We start from the raw sequence: 19,868 nt of genomic DNA, 5'->3' as shown, positions 1-19,868 counted from the left end.
TTCCTTCTCTCCATTTCCTTAGCAATTCTTGGTTGTTTTTGCTCTCCTCACCTATCAAGTTTCTCTACAGCAAGGACTTTGCATCACATGGTTCCAAAACTGGGTAAATGGAGAATGTCCGCCGCCTTCCTTAAACAATCCCTGAACTGGAGACAGTCCCTAGCTAGGCAGAGCTGGGAGAGCTCAACTCCAGCAACATAGCATTTGCACCTAAGCAGGATGGCAGAGTGGCTCTGCAGCATGTGACAAGCCAAGGGCGGCCCATGCACCGTTTGTTCATGCACCGTTTGTTCATGCACCTCTAACCCTACAAAATGTGTACCTCATCTTCTAACACCACTGCCCCAGATAGAGCCTTGTGGGACCCTTTTTAAGTGTTTTGAAAAATGATTGCTCTACAGATGCTGTATCTGAATGCAAAGGCCTTACCTGACAAGCACAGAGTAAAGGTTAACTTGGAAAAGGGACAGGAAGAGATCCCTTGTGTTGGTGACTTCTGAAAGCTTAAGCCATCGTGAACTGCCTCAAGATTTTCCACCGGTTTTAAAACATGCAGGACAGGTTACTGAGAACTTAGTGGTTCACCAAGCATCGATGACATGATTCATTTCAGTGGCTCTAAGTCAAGACGTAAGAGCCGGCTGCCTATTGAGAGTAAATATCACACATCCTGTTTATACACAGAGCCCGTTGTCCACTGGCTCTTCAAAGCCCAAGTGGCACCCCCAACTTGCACCCCGCCCTACCCCAGCGTCCTGCTCACCGGGCCCTAGCACCCTACTCGTTCTTAAAAAGTGTCTCCTGGGACAAAATACTCTGTATGACAGTAACTTTTAAAGAAAATACTTTATTACATCGTGAAAAAAGGTATCAATCAACTAGATTCATACTTGTTTGAAAAAAAAAACAAACTGAAAATTTATTAATTAGACAGTCTGTGGACACCCTGGCTCCACACGGGAATGGGGAGATGCTATAGTTCTCTAAGTATTGCACCGTCTGGGGAAACAAAAAACCCAACAAAAAAGGAGGGGAGGGAAGGGGCAAAAATCACATGATATTGGGAACCATCTCACATTATGCATCATCTACCAAGAAACACTTACAAAAAAGACAACCCTCTGTTTCTACAGTAGCTTTGAGTTTATAGTTCTCGGAATGACTGTATTCCATTGACGTCGCAGTAACAGGAAGCACGTTTCAGCAATCCCTTGTGCAAATATTGATAAAAAATATATAAAATAATGCAATTCTTCACCCCAGCAACCACACCATGTTTGGAGAGGGGTCAGGCCGCTAGTTTCGCCTGAAGCTCCATCTCTGCAGCCCGTTTGAGTGCAACATCCACGAGGAGCTGGAAGCCGCTAAAGTCCTGGTTGAGATCCGGGGGTGTGGGCGGGGGTGTGTTGAACAGCCCGCTCTGCGGGTTCGCGCTGGGCCCCGACTTACATGTGTCCTCCGGGTGCCCCAGCGCCGTCTCCGGGCCGGGCCCCGCGCCCGCCAGCTGGCAGCAGGAGGACAAAGCCGCGTCCTTCAGGGCAGTCACAGTGGTGTGGCAGATCACCGAGGGGCGCGGCAGCAGCTGTCCCGGGCACGCGGGCTTGGGCGACAGTGGCTGCCCCAGGGGCGGGGTGGGTCCGGCTGCCAGGGAATGAACTGGGCTCTCCTCCAGGGCTGGCATGAAGTTTCTGATGCCCATCGCGGCCTCCAGAGAGCTGGCCTCAGGAATCTTGGCCCCACGGCGGGAAATGGTGAACTGATTTGGGTCTTTGCCATCCTTCCTCAGCATGTCTGGGAGCAGCCTGCGGCGCGCGTTGATGAACCAGTTGCACACCTGCAATCACAGCGGGACCTTGAACCCCGCCTGGCCCCGAGTGAGGGGTCCCTGCAGGCCTGGGGGACCCCTCCCTCCGAACGGAGCAGGCCAGAAGCCACCTTCTAACCAGGTTTGCTGAGGGGCTCACTGGCCTTCAATCCTGCCAGCAGGGGAGGTTCGCTGCCCCAAAGTCTGCCCCAGAGTGCCTTGGAAGGTTCACCTTTAACTCTCCCTTTTACCCTGCTACCTACTGGCCCAGCACCTGAGTTAATCAGCTACAGGAAAGCCTTTCCTCTGTGAAGAGGGCCACACCTCCAGTAACTGATTTCCCCCAGTTCAAATGACTGTGTCAACAGACTGAACATGAATTACCTCACTGAAGTCTGTCCTTGTTTAAATTTCAAACCAGTTTCCTGGGCAATAGAGGAAGGCTTCACCTCCCCTTTATGTCGGTGGCATAGCACGGAGGAAAGCTGTCTTTCAGGCATTAAAGGACATGCTGCTTGGCAGGTGACTGTCAAGTGTTTCTGTTCTCTCTAAATAGCCACTTATTAGCTTTTAGCACTATAAAGTTTACAATATAAAGGTATGCCTTCTTTTTTTGAGTGGGGAGGTGCCTCATGCTATAAAATGACTTTGAAAATAAAAATACGCGCATAGCCTGGGGGAGCCGCTCCAGGCAGAGCCCTGGCCTAGCCGGGCCAAGGCCCTGGATTCCTGGGCTCCAGCAGTCCCCAGCACTGGCCGTACCTGCAGTGTGGACAGGTGAGTCTGCTGGGACAGCAGCGCCTTCTCCTGCTCCGAAGGGTAGGCATTGTACCGGTGCTCGAACAGCCAGTCGCGCAGAATCTGCACGGACTCCTTGGGCAGGTTGCCCCTTCTCCTCCTCTTGCTGGAGGTGGCGGAAGAGGAAAGGTCCAGGGGGCTGTCCATGCTGTCCTCATCCTCAGTCTCACTTCCGGACACTGCGACGACACCTAGGGAAGGACAAAGGCCGCTGTCACTCGCTCTGTCGGCTGAGCTCATTTGATCCGACCAGTCACTGGGATTGAGTTTTCCCAGCCACTGAGCTCGAAATAAAGCACGGGTGTTTTCTGCCTCCAGAAGGGAAGTGGCTGGCAGCACAGAGGAGATTCTCAGCCCCTTCCTCATACTTGTGCTCCGGGATTTAGTCTCACATTTCTTTGGCTAATGCTCAGAAAGTTTACCAATTGCACCCAGACTGTGTAACTTGCTACATTTAAAACAGGAAGGGTATTGTATTAGGTGATAAGAATGTGTCCAATAACCTCTTAGGGTCACTGCTAACTAGGAATAGCAATGTAAGGGGTAAGGACAGTTTTAAATGTTAATCCTCCTCCTGTCCCTGAAAGGGAGGATTTGGACATTTTTTTCACCAATAAAAGAGGGAAAATCACACACCTAACCCGTTAGTATTCTAAAGGTAAAATACTTGTTAGGATGTTCTGTTAATGCCGAGAGCATTTCTTATTCATTGCTATTTACACTTATTCAAAATTAGGCCTCAACTTTGAATGGACAGTACTGGTCACCTTTAATTAAAAAACCACTGCAGTTTTCAATTTCATTACACAAAAATATTTTCCTACTACTAAGACTTTAGTAAGATGTCAGAAGAAACTGAATAGTGAATAAATTTAATACTTTCTATGAATTTCAGCTGCCAATTTCATACCAGCCTATACACTACTATGCATGTAAATAGCTGAGTTCAGACTTAAATTCTTACATGACAAAGAACACTGAATATGCATCTCCCAAGGGAAGTTCTTTTGGTAGTAAGTACTTTAATCCTATCAGAAATTTTAAGAATTCACAAGCATAACAACATTTAAATCTGACACACTGATTTCATTAAAAATTCAAGACCTGCCTGATCTTCACATTTGAGTTTCATTTTGACCTTAAAAATTTTAAGTAACAAATGCCATTAGCCCTACTTTTCAAAACCACAACTCTGAATGGCTGAATACATTTTTAAAAAGACAATTGAGAATTTTAAAAATATAAGTTACCAACTGTAGGCATGTTTAAAAACACCACTACTTTAATATTAGGGAAATTCACTTTAAAAAGTATGAATTTTTAGCTCTGTAAACTTTCCTGTGGTATGTAATTTTGGTGGAAGAAAAATGACCAGTTTTAAGTGATAGGAAATAAAAAACAAAATACTCTTCCTAAGGATAAACCATCCGTGTTTCCCAAGCACTCTGAATTCCAGCAAAGGGCTGCCTGGGCTTGGTGACACAGTTTTAGCTCCGGGCTGCAGGGGGCCGAAGGTGTGGGAGGGCGTTCCTACAGGAAAGGAAAAACCCTCCACAGAGCAAGCAAGTTCTAACAAAGGAGGCGGACGATTCTGCCAAGTCACTGTAGCTCAAGGCTTAACAAACAGCCATAAATAAACCACACAAGAATCCCAGGCTTTAACTGCCATGTTATTTGAAGTTTCCCTTCCCCCGACGATTTAATTAAGCAGTATCTAAAAAGAAAGAAATAAAAAAACCCAAAGTTTAAAGAAAGGGCACGTTTAAAACTGAAACCGCTTTCACTGCTGAGAAAATTGAGAAACTTTCAAAAACCTCTATTAGAATTTCGGTACACAACTATTTATAAAAATAAAACCTTACAAGTGTGAGTTCCTGTTGCACATTTGCTTTGATAACTAGGGGAATCTCACTTCTGAACACGTGTCGGGTTAATTGAACCACCAAAGCAAATCTGAATAAAGCAATTTGTTTAAACTCTCCAACGTCTGAAAAGCCAGAGTTCTCCAAAGCTTTTATTTTCCTCTTTTTTTTAATCTAGAAAATGAAAATTTGTTCAAGGAACAATGAATTCCCGACTGCAAGTCGGTAATAAAGAGTTGGAGACCAAAAAAAAAGTTGGAGACAAACCGAAAAACCCCTGACGCCCGCCCTTTGATCTACTAGTTTAGTTTGACAAGAAGCCTGCTCTGAGAATGCGTTAGTGACAAACAAAAGCAACACCAACCAAACTGGGAGCGACTTTACTCTGCTCGCTGTTCATCTGAGAGGAAAAAAGAAAAAGAACAATAACTCCAAGCCTCTGGATCTGGTAACAAATATTTCCAATATATGCACAAAAGCTGAAGGAACCGGAAGTGGAGGCTTGAGAGCCACGGCTAAACCACGCTTTCTGCTGTCAGGGCTGTTTTCATTAAAACTCTCCCTCCTGATGGTGGCTCAACTTGGAAAAACAAAAAGGCTTTTTCCTCGTTACTCATTTCCTACTGTAACAGAGCCTTTTGAAAAGTTTCCCGGTTACGACTTGTTTCCAAACCTCCTGCTCTGCCGCTTACACTTTTAAAAAATGTGGTTGGGTGGGGGACAGAATCACAAGCCTCTTACTCCATCCACATACAAGGAAATGCTGTCGGGAAAAGCCACAAGATGGCCTGCGGATCCCGCGGCTGTGGGAAGCAGTCTCCAGGCTGCACTTTCTTTTTCTGAATAACTTTGAAAAATCAAGAAGGGGGTGGGGGGCGCGATAAATTGGTTGTAAAGCTGGATTTCAAAAATCTAAAAGCGACTAAAGCAGACTCTAGAAGATCAAAGGGAAAGTTTAATCAGGAAAAAGCAAACCTAACCTGACCAGTTTCCTGAGGAGACCCCTTTCCCCTCCGGAAAAGCAAGAGGAACGGAACTTTAAAAACTTAGTCCGCGGTGCGCCCGGCTGGGCCAGCCAAAGAGCAATCCCAAAGCAAGGAGCAAATCCCAAAGCGAGAATTCAACAAAACCACACACTGGGAGTTAAAAAAGCCTCCAGGGGGTTTTCCTGACCGAACTTCTTCCTGCTTGTTTTTTAAAGCCATTTTAGATCATTTTTGGCCACCCTGGGCTAAAAGGACGCATTACTATGACACATCATTCCCGAGTTGGGAGTGCTTTTGTTTTAAGGAAACTTGAAAAAATGTTCAGGTTTCTCTAAAACGCACAATAGGCGGACGGGGGAGCCCCCTCCCAGTAGCCGGGCGGGCACTGGGGCTCGCGGAAGGGAGCCCAGGAGCGCATCACGCAGCTTTGTTCCGGCGAGGGGCTCAGCCCCATCTGAACACCGCCTGTGGCCGCGACCCCACAATTTCGAGCCCCCACACCTCAACCATGGGCCAGGGAATCCTTAAGAAGGGAAGGAAACCTGCCCCCCACCCCCAGGAGCCGTGGAGCTGTCACAAAGTTTCCCCTCCAACTCGTCACCTTCCATTGTTTCCCAGGAGTCAGCGCGGAGCAGGATTGGGGAGCCTGCTTTTCCCGAGCGCCGGCCTGCAGGCCCAGCCTGTGTCCCGGCTGGGGGAGGGGGCGCCAGGGGGCGGTGCCGAGTGGGGCGGGGAAGGGGTACGGGGGGGGCGCGCGGATCCGAGCCGATCCCGCCAGAGCTGAGACAATGGAGTCTTCCCCATCCCCCCAACACTCAGCTTTGCATTTTGTGCCCCTCAACAACTCTGCGAACAGAGACCCCCCCCCCACTTGCGCCCGAGCCCCACCAGAACGGAGAAGGCGTCCAGGCGCAGGAGACCGCCGTGCTCCCACGGCGACGACCTGGCGTAGACGCCCCGCGCGTTTCCGGAGCCAAGTTAAATGTCCCCAATTTGAAGCGCCCGGATTTCCACGGTGTCCCTCGGAGAAGGGCCTGCGGGGAGGCCTTCCCCCAGAGACCTGGCTGCGCACGCTCGATTTCACTCCCGCTGGGGAAGCGTGGGGGGTCCCGCGCGTTTCGAGGTCTCCCACCAGACCCCCAATGGAACCCCAGCGCAGAGCGGCGACCCCGGTCTGAAGACTGCGCGTCCCGGACGGGCGCTCCTGGGCATGCGCAGCTGCGCCCCCCGCCCCCGTTCGGTCCCCTGGCCATCAACTTGTTTTGAGCCCTTCCACGTAAATCACCACCGAGAACCCTGTCCCATCCACAAGGGGGGACTCGGGGGACCTCAGAGCTGAGAACTCCAAAGTTAACTTCAAAAGGGATTCATAGTCTCTGACCTTTCGGGGTTTTTTTTCCCCCCTGTGTATTTTGTTTTTAACCCAGACTGACGGCAAGTTTTAGTTGTAAATCTTCCAGAGCGCTTCGTGGAAACAATGACAGTCTCGCTCTCCGCACTTCCAGCCCAGCCTGCCTGTCACACTTGGCCAGGTTCTCGCTGCACGCCGCTTTAAATTGCTGACCCCGTGTCCCAAACTCCTCATCTCGCCCCACATTCGTCGTGGGAAACTTTCGGGAGACTTGGTAGTTTGGAAAAGTCTTCGCTTTCCAAAGCTGTGCGCTCCCGAGGGGCGATGCGGGGGTCCAGGGTCACATTCCTCCGACTGTGAAAAACACCACATCCCCAAAGAAGAGTGCCAGGGACGTGGACCCCGGGAACCACCTTTCAGACAAAGGCGCGGGTGCCCCCCGAGCGGACCCCACGCCCGCCCAGGAGCCGGAGCCACGCGGCGGCGTGGGAAGGCGGCGGAGACAATGAACCTTGGAGGCGCACAAACAAGGCGCAGAGCGTGCTCTTGACCCAGCGCCAGCAGCGTGGAGCTCGCCTCCCACGCAGCCCCTCGTGTGGTGTCTGGGAGCAGCGCACCCGCTGCCGTTCCAGACAGCCTCAACAAAGAGGCGGCAGGCGTCCCAGCCGGACCCAGCCCCGGGCGGAAAGAGTCCCCGAGTCACTCGCCCAGGCCCGCCACCCCGCGCCTGCCTCACCTTTCTTGCTTTTCATCCTGGACCGGCTCTCCCGGCGCGAGGCAGGGCAGGGGTCTCGGGGCAGCCGCCGTGCTCCTGCGCCGCCGACGCCAGTAACCTGTAGGACGCGTCCCGGCCGTCACCGCTCCGCACGGCTCTCGGGTCCCGCCCTCGGGGGATAGCGAGTGACACTGGGCTTCCTGCCGCCGAGGCGCTGGCGGCCGGCCGGGCTCCCTCCCCGCGGCGCTCCTTTGTTCCCCGCTCCCGCCGGTGCACCTCGGCGCTGTCAGAGTGCGGGCGCGAGGGAAGGTACGGGAGGTCCTGCTCCGCCCCGCCCGCCGGCCCGGCCCCCGCCTCCCGCCGCCCCTCCCCCCGCGCCTTCCAGCCGGGCCCGGACGGACGGGGCGCCGCCACCGGCCCCTCGGCGGGGGGGGGGCAAGCCCCGAAACACGACGGTCCCCGCCGGCCGCTCGCACGCCTCGCCCGGCCCGCAGCCTTTCTTCCCGGGTGGCGAGCGCGCGGCTGGAAAATTGCAACAGATGGGGGAGGACCCGCCAGCCCCGCCAGCCCCGCCCCGGGTGGAAAAGCCGCTCGCTTTTTGACAGCTGACCCGAACTCCACCAAGCTCGCTCCGGCCGCCGGAGATCGGCCGCCGGAGATCGCGGCCGGTGACTCAAGGGGCGGGGCCGAGGGGAAAAGTGTTCGGGACGAGGAGCAACTTCTTCCCGAGCGCGGCTGCCGGGGCACGCGGGCGGCGCGGCGCACCCCCTACTCCAGGCGCTTCCTCCCACGGCCACGTCGGGGCGCGGGGCGGGGCGGAGACAACCACCCGGGCGAACGCCGGCCCGCTGCCCGGGGCTGCAGCGGCGGGTTCCGGACTGGATTGCAGAGCGGTTTCGAAATCGAACACGTTGCGCCGCGACACTTGTCACGCTCACGTGTTCTTTAAACGTCTCGGCTCGGGGACGGCCCCCGCCCCCGCCGGACCCCTACACCTGGCGCCTTCGTGCGTTTCGGTGAACAGCGTTTCCTCCGAGGACTCCTGCGCCGCCCGGGGACCCCCCCGGTATTTCAAACGGAAACTTGCCGGGAAGTCAACACACGTCGGTTTATTCCGGCGGAGAGGCGGAGCCCCGACAGGCGCTCCCGAACGAACCCCCTTTGAAAGACCAGATGCCTGGGGGAGATCCCAAAACCCGCGGCCTCCTCTCCCGCGCGCCTGCCTTTCACGTAGGCAGGTCCTGTGGTTCTGAAGCAAAGCAAATGAGCTGCCGTGCGCCCCAGTCAGACTCCCCTACCACTGGAAAGAAAGAAAGAAAGAGAAACTCTGAACGTCAACAAGCCCAGCGGAGACGTCAGCACCCGAGTCGGCTCCGGTTTCCGCGCTGGGCCGTTTTGTTTTGCGCCCGGGACGGAGACCCCGGCGGCAGAAACTCCAGGAGAGGAAGGTTAAACCGGAGAAGGGCAGGAACTAGACTCGGAGCTTCAGAGTGGGACACGCTGAAAACTACAGCCAGCCTCCCCCGCCCGCGAGTGCGTGGAGGCCAGAGGTGAAAAAGCCCGGGTGGGTTTTCTAGCGACCTGGACTTCAAACGAACCGACAAGGGAAAAAGCGCCACTCCACCAGGCAGCACCTTAGGGTGCGTTTTTCTTGTGCGGCTTCGCCGACTGCTCGGCAGGCACCGAGGGGAACACACCTCAGACCCAAGCCTGCGGTGGGCGGGGGCGCGGCCCCCGGGAGAAGCCACCCGCTCCGGTCCCGCGCGGCTGGAGACGAGTCGGCGCTGCGCCCGGGGCGCCGGCCAGGGGGGGTGCGGACAGGGGCGCGTCCCCGCCGCCCGTTGGAGGCCGTCTCGGCTGGGCATTTGAAGGGTCGCTTGCTGCCGGGATTGGTGGCTCACATCCGCTGGCGAGCCGGGAGGGAGGAGGAGCCGCGGGCCCCGCGACGCAGCGACTCCGCGGTCTGAGTGGCTGGAGCCGCGTCTGGCACCGGGCGGTTACTGCGGAGACGCTTTGTTTGCTAACTTCCGAGGCGGCCTGGCTGCCTGGGCCGCTGCCTGAGCCGCTGCGCCTAGCACGCCTCGGGCCGGTTTAACCCTGCCGGCGCTCCGCAGCCCGGGGCAGGAACGCTTCCGGTTTCCCGGTGCTGCTCTTGGCCACGCGGTGGCTCCCACTACGTGCACAAAGATAGCTCAGCTTTCGTCTGTGCCACCTGGGCTGGTGAATGCGGTGAATCTCAGGCGACGGAGATGGAAACCGAGAGTCGAGCTAGTTTACAGCCTGAAAACAAACTTCACAGGGCGAGGGGCGGGGTGGAGAGAAGTAAAAGCCTCTTTTCATAGCAGGAGAAGGAAAAAGTGCAGACCTAAGCTCGCCTTGGCTGAAGGGCGGGCTGGATCCGGCCAGGCGCACCTTCTGCCGGAGCAGATCACACCGAGGCGATTACAAGACCGCCTCGGAGGCCCCCAGATAGATGCTGCCGTACCACGCCCCCGGGGCCAGGGCCACACTGCTAGTACATTTGGGAAGAAAGTGCCTGGGGTCTTCAAACTCAGCTCCGAGAGGCGACTCCCCGGTGCCTGCAACCACTTGGATCTGTTTTGTTTGTTGCTTTTTTCAGGGTGGAAAAACAAGCTTCAGTTCTGGTTCTGTCGGACCCTTATTATCTCAGGGCCTCTCCTTAAAACAGATTCAAGGACTTTTCAAGAGTTTTTCCAGTGCTTTGAAGGAAAATTGTACGGACTCACATTTGCTACCAGTTATTTGCTGAATTCAGATGAATGTGCACTGAATTGATTGCAGAGGCTTGCTGATAATTTTTTTTTTACCTTTGTATTTTTCTCTCTCGGCTTGGTGTCTTCTGCAGCCTCCTCAAGGCCAGGGAAAGAAACAAAGTTATTATACAGTGACTTTTCACAGAAACTTGGAAAGGCGCATAGGCCGGAAAAGTGCACCAATAAATGCAGTAATTATTATTTATTTCTGATACCAGGCCCACCCAGTGGTTGCAAACCGTATTTATTTCGCCTGTCCTTTCCGCAGTGGACAGGCACGGTTTCCATCAGGTTCTGGGCCGGAGGGGATGGAAAGATGCGGCACAGTCGGTCGCTGGTTGCTTTGTTTCTAGTGCCTGGGAGGCCAGGTACGTCTGTAAAATATGCAGCGGCTGGGCTCTGAACACGGGACGGGGTCTGCAATCATCCTGTCCTCTGTTGGGTGACAGAGGCTGACCACTGTCCTTCCAAGAACCTGATTCTGGGCCGGCCTCCGTGGTGATCTCGACCTCAGTGGGATAATCCTCCTCCCCTGGGCTGCAAGGGGGAGAAATGGTGCTTCTTGCTCTGTTTCCGGTCACTTTTCCGGGTCCACTCCTTCCTCCTGCCCTTCTTTCTCCTCCCTGGAAGTTGTCACTTCTCTGCTAACGTGTGTGTTGGAATCCTGGGGTCAGAGCAAAAAAATAAAAACAAAACCACTCAGTGGTCCCGGCGCCCCCCTTGCAAGCGCAAGGTCCCGGGTTCGATCCCTGGTACCAAAAAAACCAAACCAAACCAAACAAAGAAACCCCAGGACTTCACTGAACTCGCCCTTTACTTCCTTTATTCTCGGCATCTTGTACCTACACTGTGCTTTACGGTTCATGAGACAGTTCTTTAAATGATCTCACTTCATACCCATACTGGGTGTGTATAATATATATTTTTTCAAATTTAAATAGCGCAATCACATATAACAGGGCTAAAAGGCAAAAAACAGGTATCAGGCACACGCCTGTTTCTCTCCCTGAGGTGATCTCTTGGAAGTGCTGTCACGTTGACAAAGCAGACACTGACTGATTGATTACATCAGGACACCAGGATGTCCTGGATCCCGAGGGATTTGCGCTTGGAAAAGAGACCTCTCCTTTCACAGGGAGCAAGTCTTCTGACGTCTTTTATTTCTGTTTGGAGAAACGGGTGAAGCCAGGGCCTGGCACACCCAGCCCTTCCCCTCACTGAAGTAAGGGAAAAAATGACTATTCGCAAACTTCAAGCAAGGAAGGAGAAATACACAATGAGATGCCAAAGACCTAGCTGTCCCCTCCACCCTCCTATGGAGTCTGTGACGCTGTCTTCCTTCTGTGATGCTGTCAGGCCCCTGTCTGGGTTGTCCTTCGCCTTGTCCGAGTCTAGCAATCCCCCCCACACCTCCGCACCAGGGATCGAACTCAGGACTTTGTACTTTTGAGGCAGGTTCGGTGCCACTGAGCTAAATCTCCAGCCCTAACAATTTCTTACCAGTCAGGGCTTAGCCTAAATGTCACCTTCTCTGACCACCTGACCTAAACTAGGCGTCCCCACTGCCACCATCCAGACATTATTTTGCTTTTTTTTAATTTTTAATTTTATTGGTACAATTTAGATTTACATAATGATCACATTCATCATAGGGAATTTGTACCTTTACACAATGTATCTTGATTCCTCTTTTTTTCCCCATTCCTCTCTCCTTCCTTCAACCGCTCTTCCCCTTCCTTATTTACAAAAGCTCCATTTCCATTATTTCCTTCTTTTCTCATTTTTTTCTTTGTCTTCCTTTCCCATTCATTTCCTCTCTAGCTCCCCCTTCCCATTGAAGGATTTTTTCTTATTTCACATTGTCTATTATGCCTTTTGGTCCCTGTGTACATTTTCTTACACCAAAGAGATGAGATATTTACACGTGTGTCAGATTGATTTCACTTAAGAGTATAGCTTTTAGCTATAAATGTATGAAGTTTATCTTTATGGCTGAGTAGTACTCCACTGTATAGAAAAACCACATCTTCTTTATCCATTCATAGGTTGATGGGCATTTGGGTTGTTTCGAAGATTTAGCTGTTACAAACTGTTGCTTTTGCAGTTCTGAGGACCTTCTGGCCTGATAACATGCTGAGCAGCTGCACCCCTCAGCTACCTGGCGCACCCCACCCGTTCCTCACCACATCCCTCCTAAGAGTTACAGAAGTTGAAGTCTGGCCATGTTAATTAATTTGCCCTGCTGAGACCACACCCCACCCTGCCCCAGGCCAGAGATCTAAATAATGATATTTTGAAATTTTAGTCCTCATTTATTGAACATTTTTCTTAGCAATGAGCATGGAATTATTTCCAAGTTGTAGATGGTGTGGTTTTCCCGGAGCTGTGTGAACCACAGAAAATGAGCAGTAGCCAGGTTAAAGGGGCTGTGCTAACTGTGCAGGGGACCCACTGACGGGAGTGGGAGTCTCAGCTGACGTCAGCTCGGGTGAGGTCTTTTGGGACTTCCGGAAGTATGTTTGTCTCTGGGAATACAATAGCTGGGCCAAAAGGTACACACGCGTTTTCAGAATTTTGATGGATACTGCCAAATTACCTCCTGTTATGCTTCGAATAGGAAGTGTTCCCCAAAGCCTTATGTATTGAGGCCATGGCCTCGACAGGTGTGGTGGTGCACACCTGTAACCCCAGCACTTGAGGCTGAGGCAGGAGGATCACCATGAGTTGAAGGGTAGCCTGGGCTGCATACTTTAAGGCCAGCTTGAACTACACAGCAGAAAGACAAAAAACGTGGGGCGTCAGTAATGGCTCGATCTAGTGTCCCTCATAGCTGGATGGCCTGCTAGGAGGCACCTGGATGGCAGAAGTAGACCACTGGGGCGTGTCCTTCAAGGATTCACCTCGTCAAGGTCCCTCTGTTTCTAGGTGGCCAAGGGGAAAGTAGCTTCCCTGCCACACCCATCTGCCTGGGGCTTCTGCCTCCCCAGCCTCAATTTGACTGAGTGGCTGGAGGCCCTGGGACAGAGCCAGTCTGCTTTTATTTAAGAGTTTCTGTCAGATACTCTGTCACAACAATGACAGTTGTCACAACCTCCAAATGTCCTACTCAGAGCTCCAAGAAAGGTGTGTGAAAAGCTCTGCTAGCCTGCATCCGGTCGGTCCACTTCCTGTTGGTCCAACCGGAGGTGAATGAATGGTACCTAATGTTGCACCTATGTCGAGGGAGCTGGGGGGCTTGAAGCCAAGGACCACTACAACCCAACCCTTTTAATTTTAATTTTTTTTTTTGAAAGAGTATCACTAAGTTGTCTGGGTTCAAACCTGCAATCTTCCTGCTTCAGCCTCCCAAGCCCCCCAAGTGGCTAGAATGATATGCGTACTCCACCATGCCTGGAGGCCATACTGTTTTAAGGTTTGCATTTCTTGATTTGAGAGAGTAAGCCCATCTTGTGTATGTATTGGTCATTTTTATTTTTTCTTCTTGCCTATTCATAACTTCTGCCAAACCTTTGTTGGTATTGGTTGTACCTCTCTAATGTTTTTCTTTTAGAAGAAAGAGCTGGGCTGGGGATGTAGCTCAGTGGTTCCGGCACCTGCCTCGCAAGCATAAAGACCCGAGTTCGATCCCCGGTACCAAAAAAAAAAAAAAGAAAGAGCTAGACTGTTTTTGTAATTTAAAAGCTCACCTAGCTGGAGAAGGCTGAAGCAGGAGGATCTTGGCGGGTTTGAGGCTAGCCTGAGCTACACAGCAAGACCCTGTCTTATCACAAACAAACAAACATCTCCTGAAGAGTAAAAAGCCCAGAATAGTATTATAAATGCAGAGAAGCGAAGTATCTTGATTTTCAAAAAATCTGATTTGCACTAAGTCCCATACTTACGCAGGGAAAGTTAAGACTTCAGGATCCTCACCCAGTCTGGTTCCTTCCCTCTCCCCCACGAACCGGTTCACGTTTCCATTTTCACCATCACCTCTGCCCAAAGCCAAAGTGCAAGAGCCATTTACAAGAGCAAAGCGATGAAATATCTAGGAATAAAATGAAGAAGACATATGTGCCAGTTTTACAGAGAAAACTTTGGAACACTACCAAGGGACGTGAAGGAAGACTTTCGGAAAATGGCAGGCAGCCACTTCTTCCCAGCAAGGTTCCAGCGGAGAAGCTTCCTAAGGAAGTTTGGTTTCCCCCAGTCAGTCTTCAACTTCAAAGCAGTTTCTCTTGACATACTCACAGTTTTTGTTGTTATTGTTGTTCGTTTTTTAATTGACAAAGGAATGCCACAGTTCTGGCAGTGAAACATCTCACAGTAGCCAGGGAGGTTCTGACAGAGAAGAGTTGGGGAGAGGGCAAGACCCTGTTTTGAGACAGGGTCTTGCTATGTAGCCCAGGCTGGGGTCAAACTCCCAGCGATTCTCCTGCCTCAGCCCACATGGCCACATACTGGGATTACAGGCAGGTGAGTGCATTTTAAAGTTTGTAATTGTACTGGAGAACAAATAAAGAGCAAGCAAGAACAATGAGGCAGATTAGAATATATACAGACTTAGATTATGGTGAAAGTGGCTTTTCACATCAGGGATGAATGGATAGGAATCATCCTTGGATTTAGTTAATCACCCCTAATTTTAGTTAAAAATAAAGCCAGGCCAGGGTCACAGTGGTTCGGCCTACAGTCCCAGCTATCCAGGAGGCTGAGGCAGAAACCCCCAAATTTGAGGACAGCCTGGGCAACATAGGGAGACCCTGTCTAAACATTAAATAAATAAACCAATATAGTGGTATGTGACTATGGTGTCAGCAATATGGAAGGCTGAGGCAGGAATATCCCAAGTTGCAGCCCAGCCTGGCCCAACTTACTGATCTAGCAAGACCCTGTCTGAAATAAATGTAGCTCAGTGTGAAGGCCCTGGGTTTAATCCTCAGCACTGAAAAATAAATAAATAAATAGCCGGATCTCCATCTTACTCCTTTAATAAACATACAGTTAATCTAAATTTAAAAATGAAATGTAAAAGCAGTTTAAGATGCACCTGTGAGCACTCTAAAACAGAGCTTTTTGCCCGGGATTTAGCTCAGTGGTTCCACCGCCTGCCTCACAAGTGCAAGGTTCCGAGTTTGATCTCCGGTGCCAAAAAAAAAAAAAAAAGAACCCCCCCCAGGGCTTCTCAAAGTCAGTCTTGTGTCAGTTTTAGCGCCAGTGACCGCTCGCAATGTCGGAACATGTTTTTGATGGTCGCAGAAGGAAGGAGGAGAAGCTACTACAGCTAGTGGGGTTGGGGGGCTCAGGCTCCACCCTGCATTGGCTGCTCCCCTCCCCGAACGGCCCAACTGCTCCCTGGGCAGAGGTCAGCAGTCAGGGCTGTGAAACTTGGTTCTAACGGTAGGCTCCTGTAAACATGTGATCCTGGACTGGGAAGGTTTCGAATCAGAACTCAAAATCGAGAGATAGTAAGTGTTTTTAAAAAAGAACTTATGTTAAACTAAAATAAAATTCTCCAAAAATTTCAAAGCAATGGAACTGGAAAAAATAATTATGGGATATGTCAGGCGTAAGACCAGTTGACTCAGGAAGAATCCTGTGTTTTAAAAAGTTGAACATTTTCTTTATCCACTCATCTGTTGATGGACATAGAGGCTGATTCCAAGATTTAGCTATTATGAGTTGTGTTGCTATAAACAGGGTGTGCATGGATCACTGCAAAACGTGGTATGTACTCATGCACTGTGGAGTACTACTCTGCCATAAAGAAGGGAAAACTTGAATCATTTGTAGGAAAATGTTTGCACCTTGCGACCATAATGTTACTTGAAATAAATCAGACACACAAGCTTAAATATCACGTGGTTTCTTTTAAATAAGAAACCCAGAGTTGGGCCGGGGATTTAGCTCAGTGGTTCCACCGCCTGCCTTACAAGTACAAGGACCCGAGTTCAGTCCCCAGCACCAAAAAAAAAAAAAAAAGAAAGAAAGAAACCCAGAGTATAAATAAATTAAAGAGTAAAATAATGCGTAATAGGAAACAAACAGGTAGGTTTTTTGCAACAGTGAAGGGGATGGAAAGATGGAGGGAGGAGATGAAGAGAGAATGAAGAGGTGCTCTGTACATGTACTGGCTCCCCATGATAACTGTAGCCATTATGTTCTGCAAACATGGACTAATAAACATAAATAGAATAAATAAAAAGTTGGATGAAACTGCGCAAGATGGCTCAGACCTGTTACCCCAGCCCTGGGGAGGCTGAGGGAGGACGGCAAGTTCTAGGCCACCTGGCCTACAACATGAGGTCCGATGTCCATAAAATAAAAACATTTAAAACCAAGTCGGACAGTCTACAGCTTAGTAGTCCACCAGAAAAGGAAATACAATAACTAAAACTGTGCAGATTTAATTTGCAGGATTGCAATAAAACATGAGACCGAGCGCACACTGAAAGATGAACAGTTCATCGGTTGTCCCTTGCCGACCCTGAGGTGTCCTGAAAAACGTGCTGGGTGATTTCATCACGTGCCCGAGTCAGGGCGCCGGCTCAGCCTTGCTGCGGGGCCCCCATGGCCTGGGCAAGGGCCCCTCGGGGGGGCTTCGTGGTGCCTGTCGCCCACCTTCCTGAGTCGGCCTTGTGGGCCAACTGAGCGGCAAGGGAGTTTTTAAAAACAAAGCCTGGTACAGAACTCTGTAGTGACCTTTTCTAGAAAAATCTTTACCTGCCTGTATGTTTTTGGAGTGATAGGAAAATATTAACGAGCTGTCTTTGGGGGGGCAGTAAGGGTGACAAAGACAGGAGCCCCGACTTAGGCTGGTGGGTGGGGACAGGGCTCTGCCGTCACCTATTCCCCTAAGTAACAGCCCCTGGTGTCATTTCCATACAGATCCCCAGTTGTTGGACATCTAGGTTAGGTTCTTGTTTGTGTTGGAAGAGATCATCTCATGTCCTATATAAAAATCTGAGCAGGGATCTAAAATGGGACACAACTGTGTTGAGGTCTTTCGGTCTTCATCATCTGCCTGTAGTCTAGGAGGCTGAGGCAGGGGGATGGCAAGATCAAGCCCAGCCTGGGCAACTTAGCAACTCTGAGATCTGAGAGACCCTGGCTCAAAATAAAAAGTAAGGAAGGGCTGTGGAAGTGGCCAGGACTAAGGCCTGGGGGCCAGTTAATCATTAGCAAGAGTGAATAACCTTTCCTGGGTCTGGTTGCTTTTTATGAGAAACAAAACCAAAGCTGTCAAGCCGTTTATCAGGTGGCTTTGGATTTCTGTGACCACATCTGGAAAATTGGAAGTGTTTATCCTGATACCGGTGATGCGTAGTTTGGGCCGAGATTACAGTGTATAAGCACAGGGCGAGGTGGAAGAGACGCGTGCGGGTCTGGGGGCTGCAGGTCGGGTCTCGGGGCTCAGAGAGGATCGAGAGTTGCAGCCCAAAGTGTTTCTCAAACCAGCCAGGATGTCACCCGGAGGCCAGAACAGCCCTCTCTGTCACCATGAAAGGAAGGAACACTTAGTCACTTCCCAGCCTCTTGGATAAACTCGACTTTTTATTTGTCTTTAGTTAATTATCTTTTTTAGTGCTGGAATTGAACCCAGGGCCTCATCCATGGTAGCTAAGTGCTCTCCCAAAGAGCTAGACGCTCAGCCTTGATAAACTGTATTTTTAAAAGTTGGACATATATATTATGTTATTTTTCCAACCCATTTTTGTTGTTGTTTTAAAGCAGAGTTTCTCTATGCAGTTCAGGCTGGCCTTGAACTCAAGATCCTCCTGCTTCAGCCTCCCAGAGTGCTGGGATTATGGGCATGCACCACCACACCCAGCTTTTTTTCCAACCCGTTTGGAAGCTCAGCAGAACGTTTACAGCGGGGGTCGGCAGGATTCCTCCTCAAGGGTGAGAAAATGTCTAAATCAGCCCATAGTTTGATCGCTCCTTCGCAGTGTGATTGGCAACAGTTCACACACACGCCTGCACGTCCTGAATAAGTCATTTAAAAAACTTTAAAATTGCCACGTGACCTCGACGCCAGGATTCTGTCCTTCCCAGAGTGTTTTTGTTTACTTTGCAGTAAAATCTGAATCACGGGAAGGTTAACACCAGCCACTATTGCGGAGCTGTAGCAGAAGGGGTCCTGCTTCCTCCACGGCAGGCCAGCCGCTGCCGCTCGGGGCGATCAGGTCCCTCTCCCTCAGCCACTTCCTTCCAGAGCCTCGGAAGCAAGCCCCAGACCTGGTGCACTGCCCGGTCGGTTACCTTCTGGCTTGCCTAATCAGCAGCCCCTCACCCCGTAGTCCAAATGACTGATGGAGCCCCGGAATTATCTTCTGTTGTCTTTCTCTTTCTCACTATTCTTTGTTTGTTGTTTTCTTCCTGCCAGAGACAACGATTACGTTTTATCTTAGACAGTACCTGAGTGCTTTTTATCCTACCAGCCTATTTTAGACCAGTAGAGAGATCAAACTCCTCCCTTGGGTACTCTTACTACTTGAGTGGTCTATTCCCATTATTCCTGTTAGGACTTGTCAGACAGCATTCATGCCTCAGGCTTTTTTAAAATATATATATTTATTGGTACACTTTAGGTATACAATACATTTACATTTATCGTTGGGTGTTTGTACCTGTACATGATGTATCTTGGTTATTTCTTCTCCCATTACCTGTGCGCCCTTCACCCCTCCACCCTTCCCTATTTACACAGACTTTGATTCCATTTTTTTTTCTTTCTCATAATTTTTCCTTTCCCTCTTTCCTTTCCCCTTCCCCTCCCGCCACCCCCAAACCCATGGACCTTTTCCTATTTCAAATTATCAATTATTCATTTTAATAATTTTTATCCTTATTTACACTTTCAGTTTCTCACACTAGAGAAACTATTCGGTATTTACACATGTGTGTCCTATTTATTTCACTTAAGAGTAATGGCCTCGATATGCATCCATTTAGCTATAAATGACTCTAGTTTCTCATTCTTCATGGCTGAGTAGTACTCCATTTTATAAAAAAAACACATCTTCTTTATCCAGTTTCCAGTTGATGGGCACTTGGGCTGTTTCCAAGCTTTAGCTATTATGAACTCTGCCGCTATAAACATGGGTGCACATATATCACTGTGGTATGATTCTTTTAATTCTTTGGAGAAGATACCCAGCAGGGCAATAGCTGGGTCAAATGGGACCTCTAATCCTAGTTCTTTAAGGTATCTCCATACTGATTCCCACAGTGGTTGCACCAGTCTGCACTCCCACCAACGATGGGGAAGGGTTCCTTTCTCCCCACACCCCCGCCAGCATTTGTTATTGGTTGATTTCTTGATGGCAGCCATTCTTTCTGGGGTGAGGTGGAATCTCAGTGTTGTTTTCATCTGCATCTCTCAGATGACCAGTGATGTTGAACATTTTTTCATATATTTATTTGCTGTTTTTACCTCTTTGTCTGAGAAATGTCTGTTCATTTCAGATGCCCATTTTTGAATTGGGTCTTTGAATTTGGGGGGTCTGATTTTTTTCAGTTCTTTATATAGTCTCGATAGTAGATCTTTGTCTGAGGTACAGCTGCTAAAATTTTCTTCCCATATTGTAGGTTATCTT

At 50.2% G+C, this 19,868-nt stretch overlaps 1 protein-coding gene across 4 annotated transcripts; it reads right to left on the bottom strand.

Moving 5' to 3' along the window:
- Positions 1-831: 831 nt before the first annotated feature.
- On the bottom strand, positions 832-9,835 carry Tgif1 (TGFB induced factor homeobox 1). Of its 4 annotated transcripts, none has more exons than XM_021265202.2 (3): positions 9,214-9,835; positions 2,567-2,793; positions 832-1,834 (listed from the first exon to the last, which is right to left on the bottom strand). In XM_021265202.2, exons 2-3 carry the CDS (start codon positions 2,747-2,749, stop codon positions 1,289-1,291), a joined length of 729 nt encoding a protein of 242 aa, XP_021120861.1. In that variant the 5' UTR covers positions 2,750-2,793; positions 9,214-9,835; the 3' UTR covers positions 832-1,288. The 4 variants fall into 4 exon arrangements, with proteins under 4 accessions (XP_021120861.1, XP_004853250.1, XP_004853253.1 ...); XM_004853193.4 differs by lacking the exon at positions 9,214-9,835 and adding an exon at positions 7,538-7,865; XM_004853196.4 differs by lacking the exon at positions 9,214-9,835 and adding an exon at positions 6,339-6,661.
- Positions 9,836-19,868: the final 10,033 nt, after the last annotated feature.

This window comes from Heterocephalus glaber, unplaced genomic scaffold (genome assembly GCF_053883595.1).
Source record: "Heterocephalus glaber isolate CG9 unplaced genomic scaffold, H.glaber_assembly_v1.0 deba00000331, whole genome shotgun sequence".
Lineage (NCBI taxonomy): Eukaryota > Metazoa > Chordata > Mammalia > Rodentia > Bathyergidae > Heterocephalus > Heterocephalus glaber.
Note: the sequence above shows the minus strand (reverse complement) of the source record. Positions and strands in the feature narration are given on the sequence as shown.

Coding starts and splice junctions, on each gene's coding strand:
- Tgif1 (XM_004853193.4), bottom strand. Junction 1,835..2,566: donor CTCACCTGTCCACACTGCAG/GTACGGCCAGTG, acceptor CTGTGATTGCAG/GTGTGCAACTGGTTCATCAA.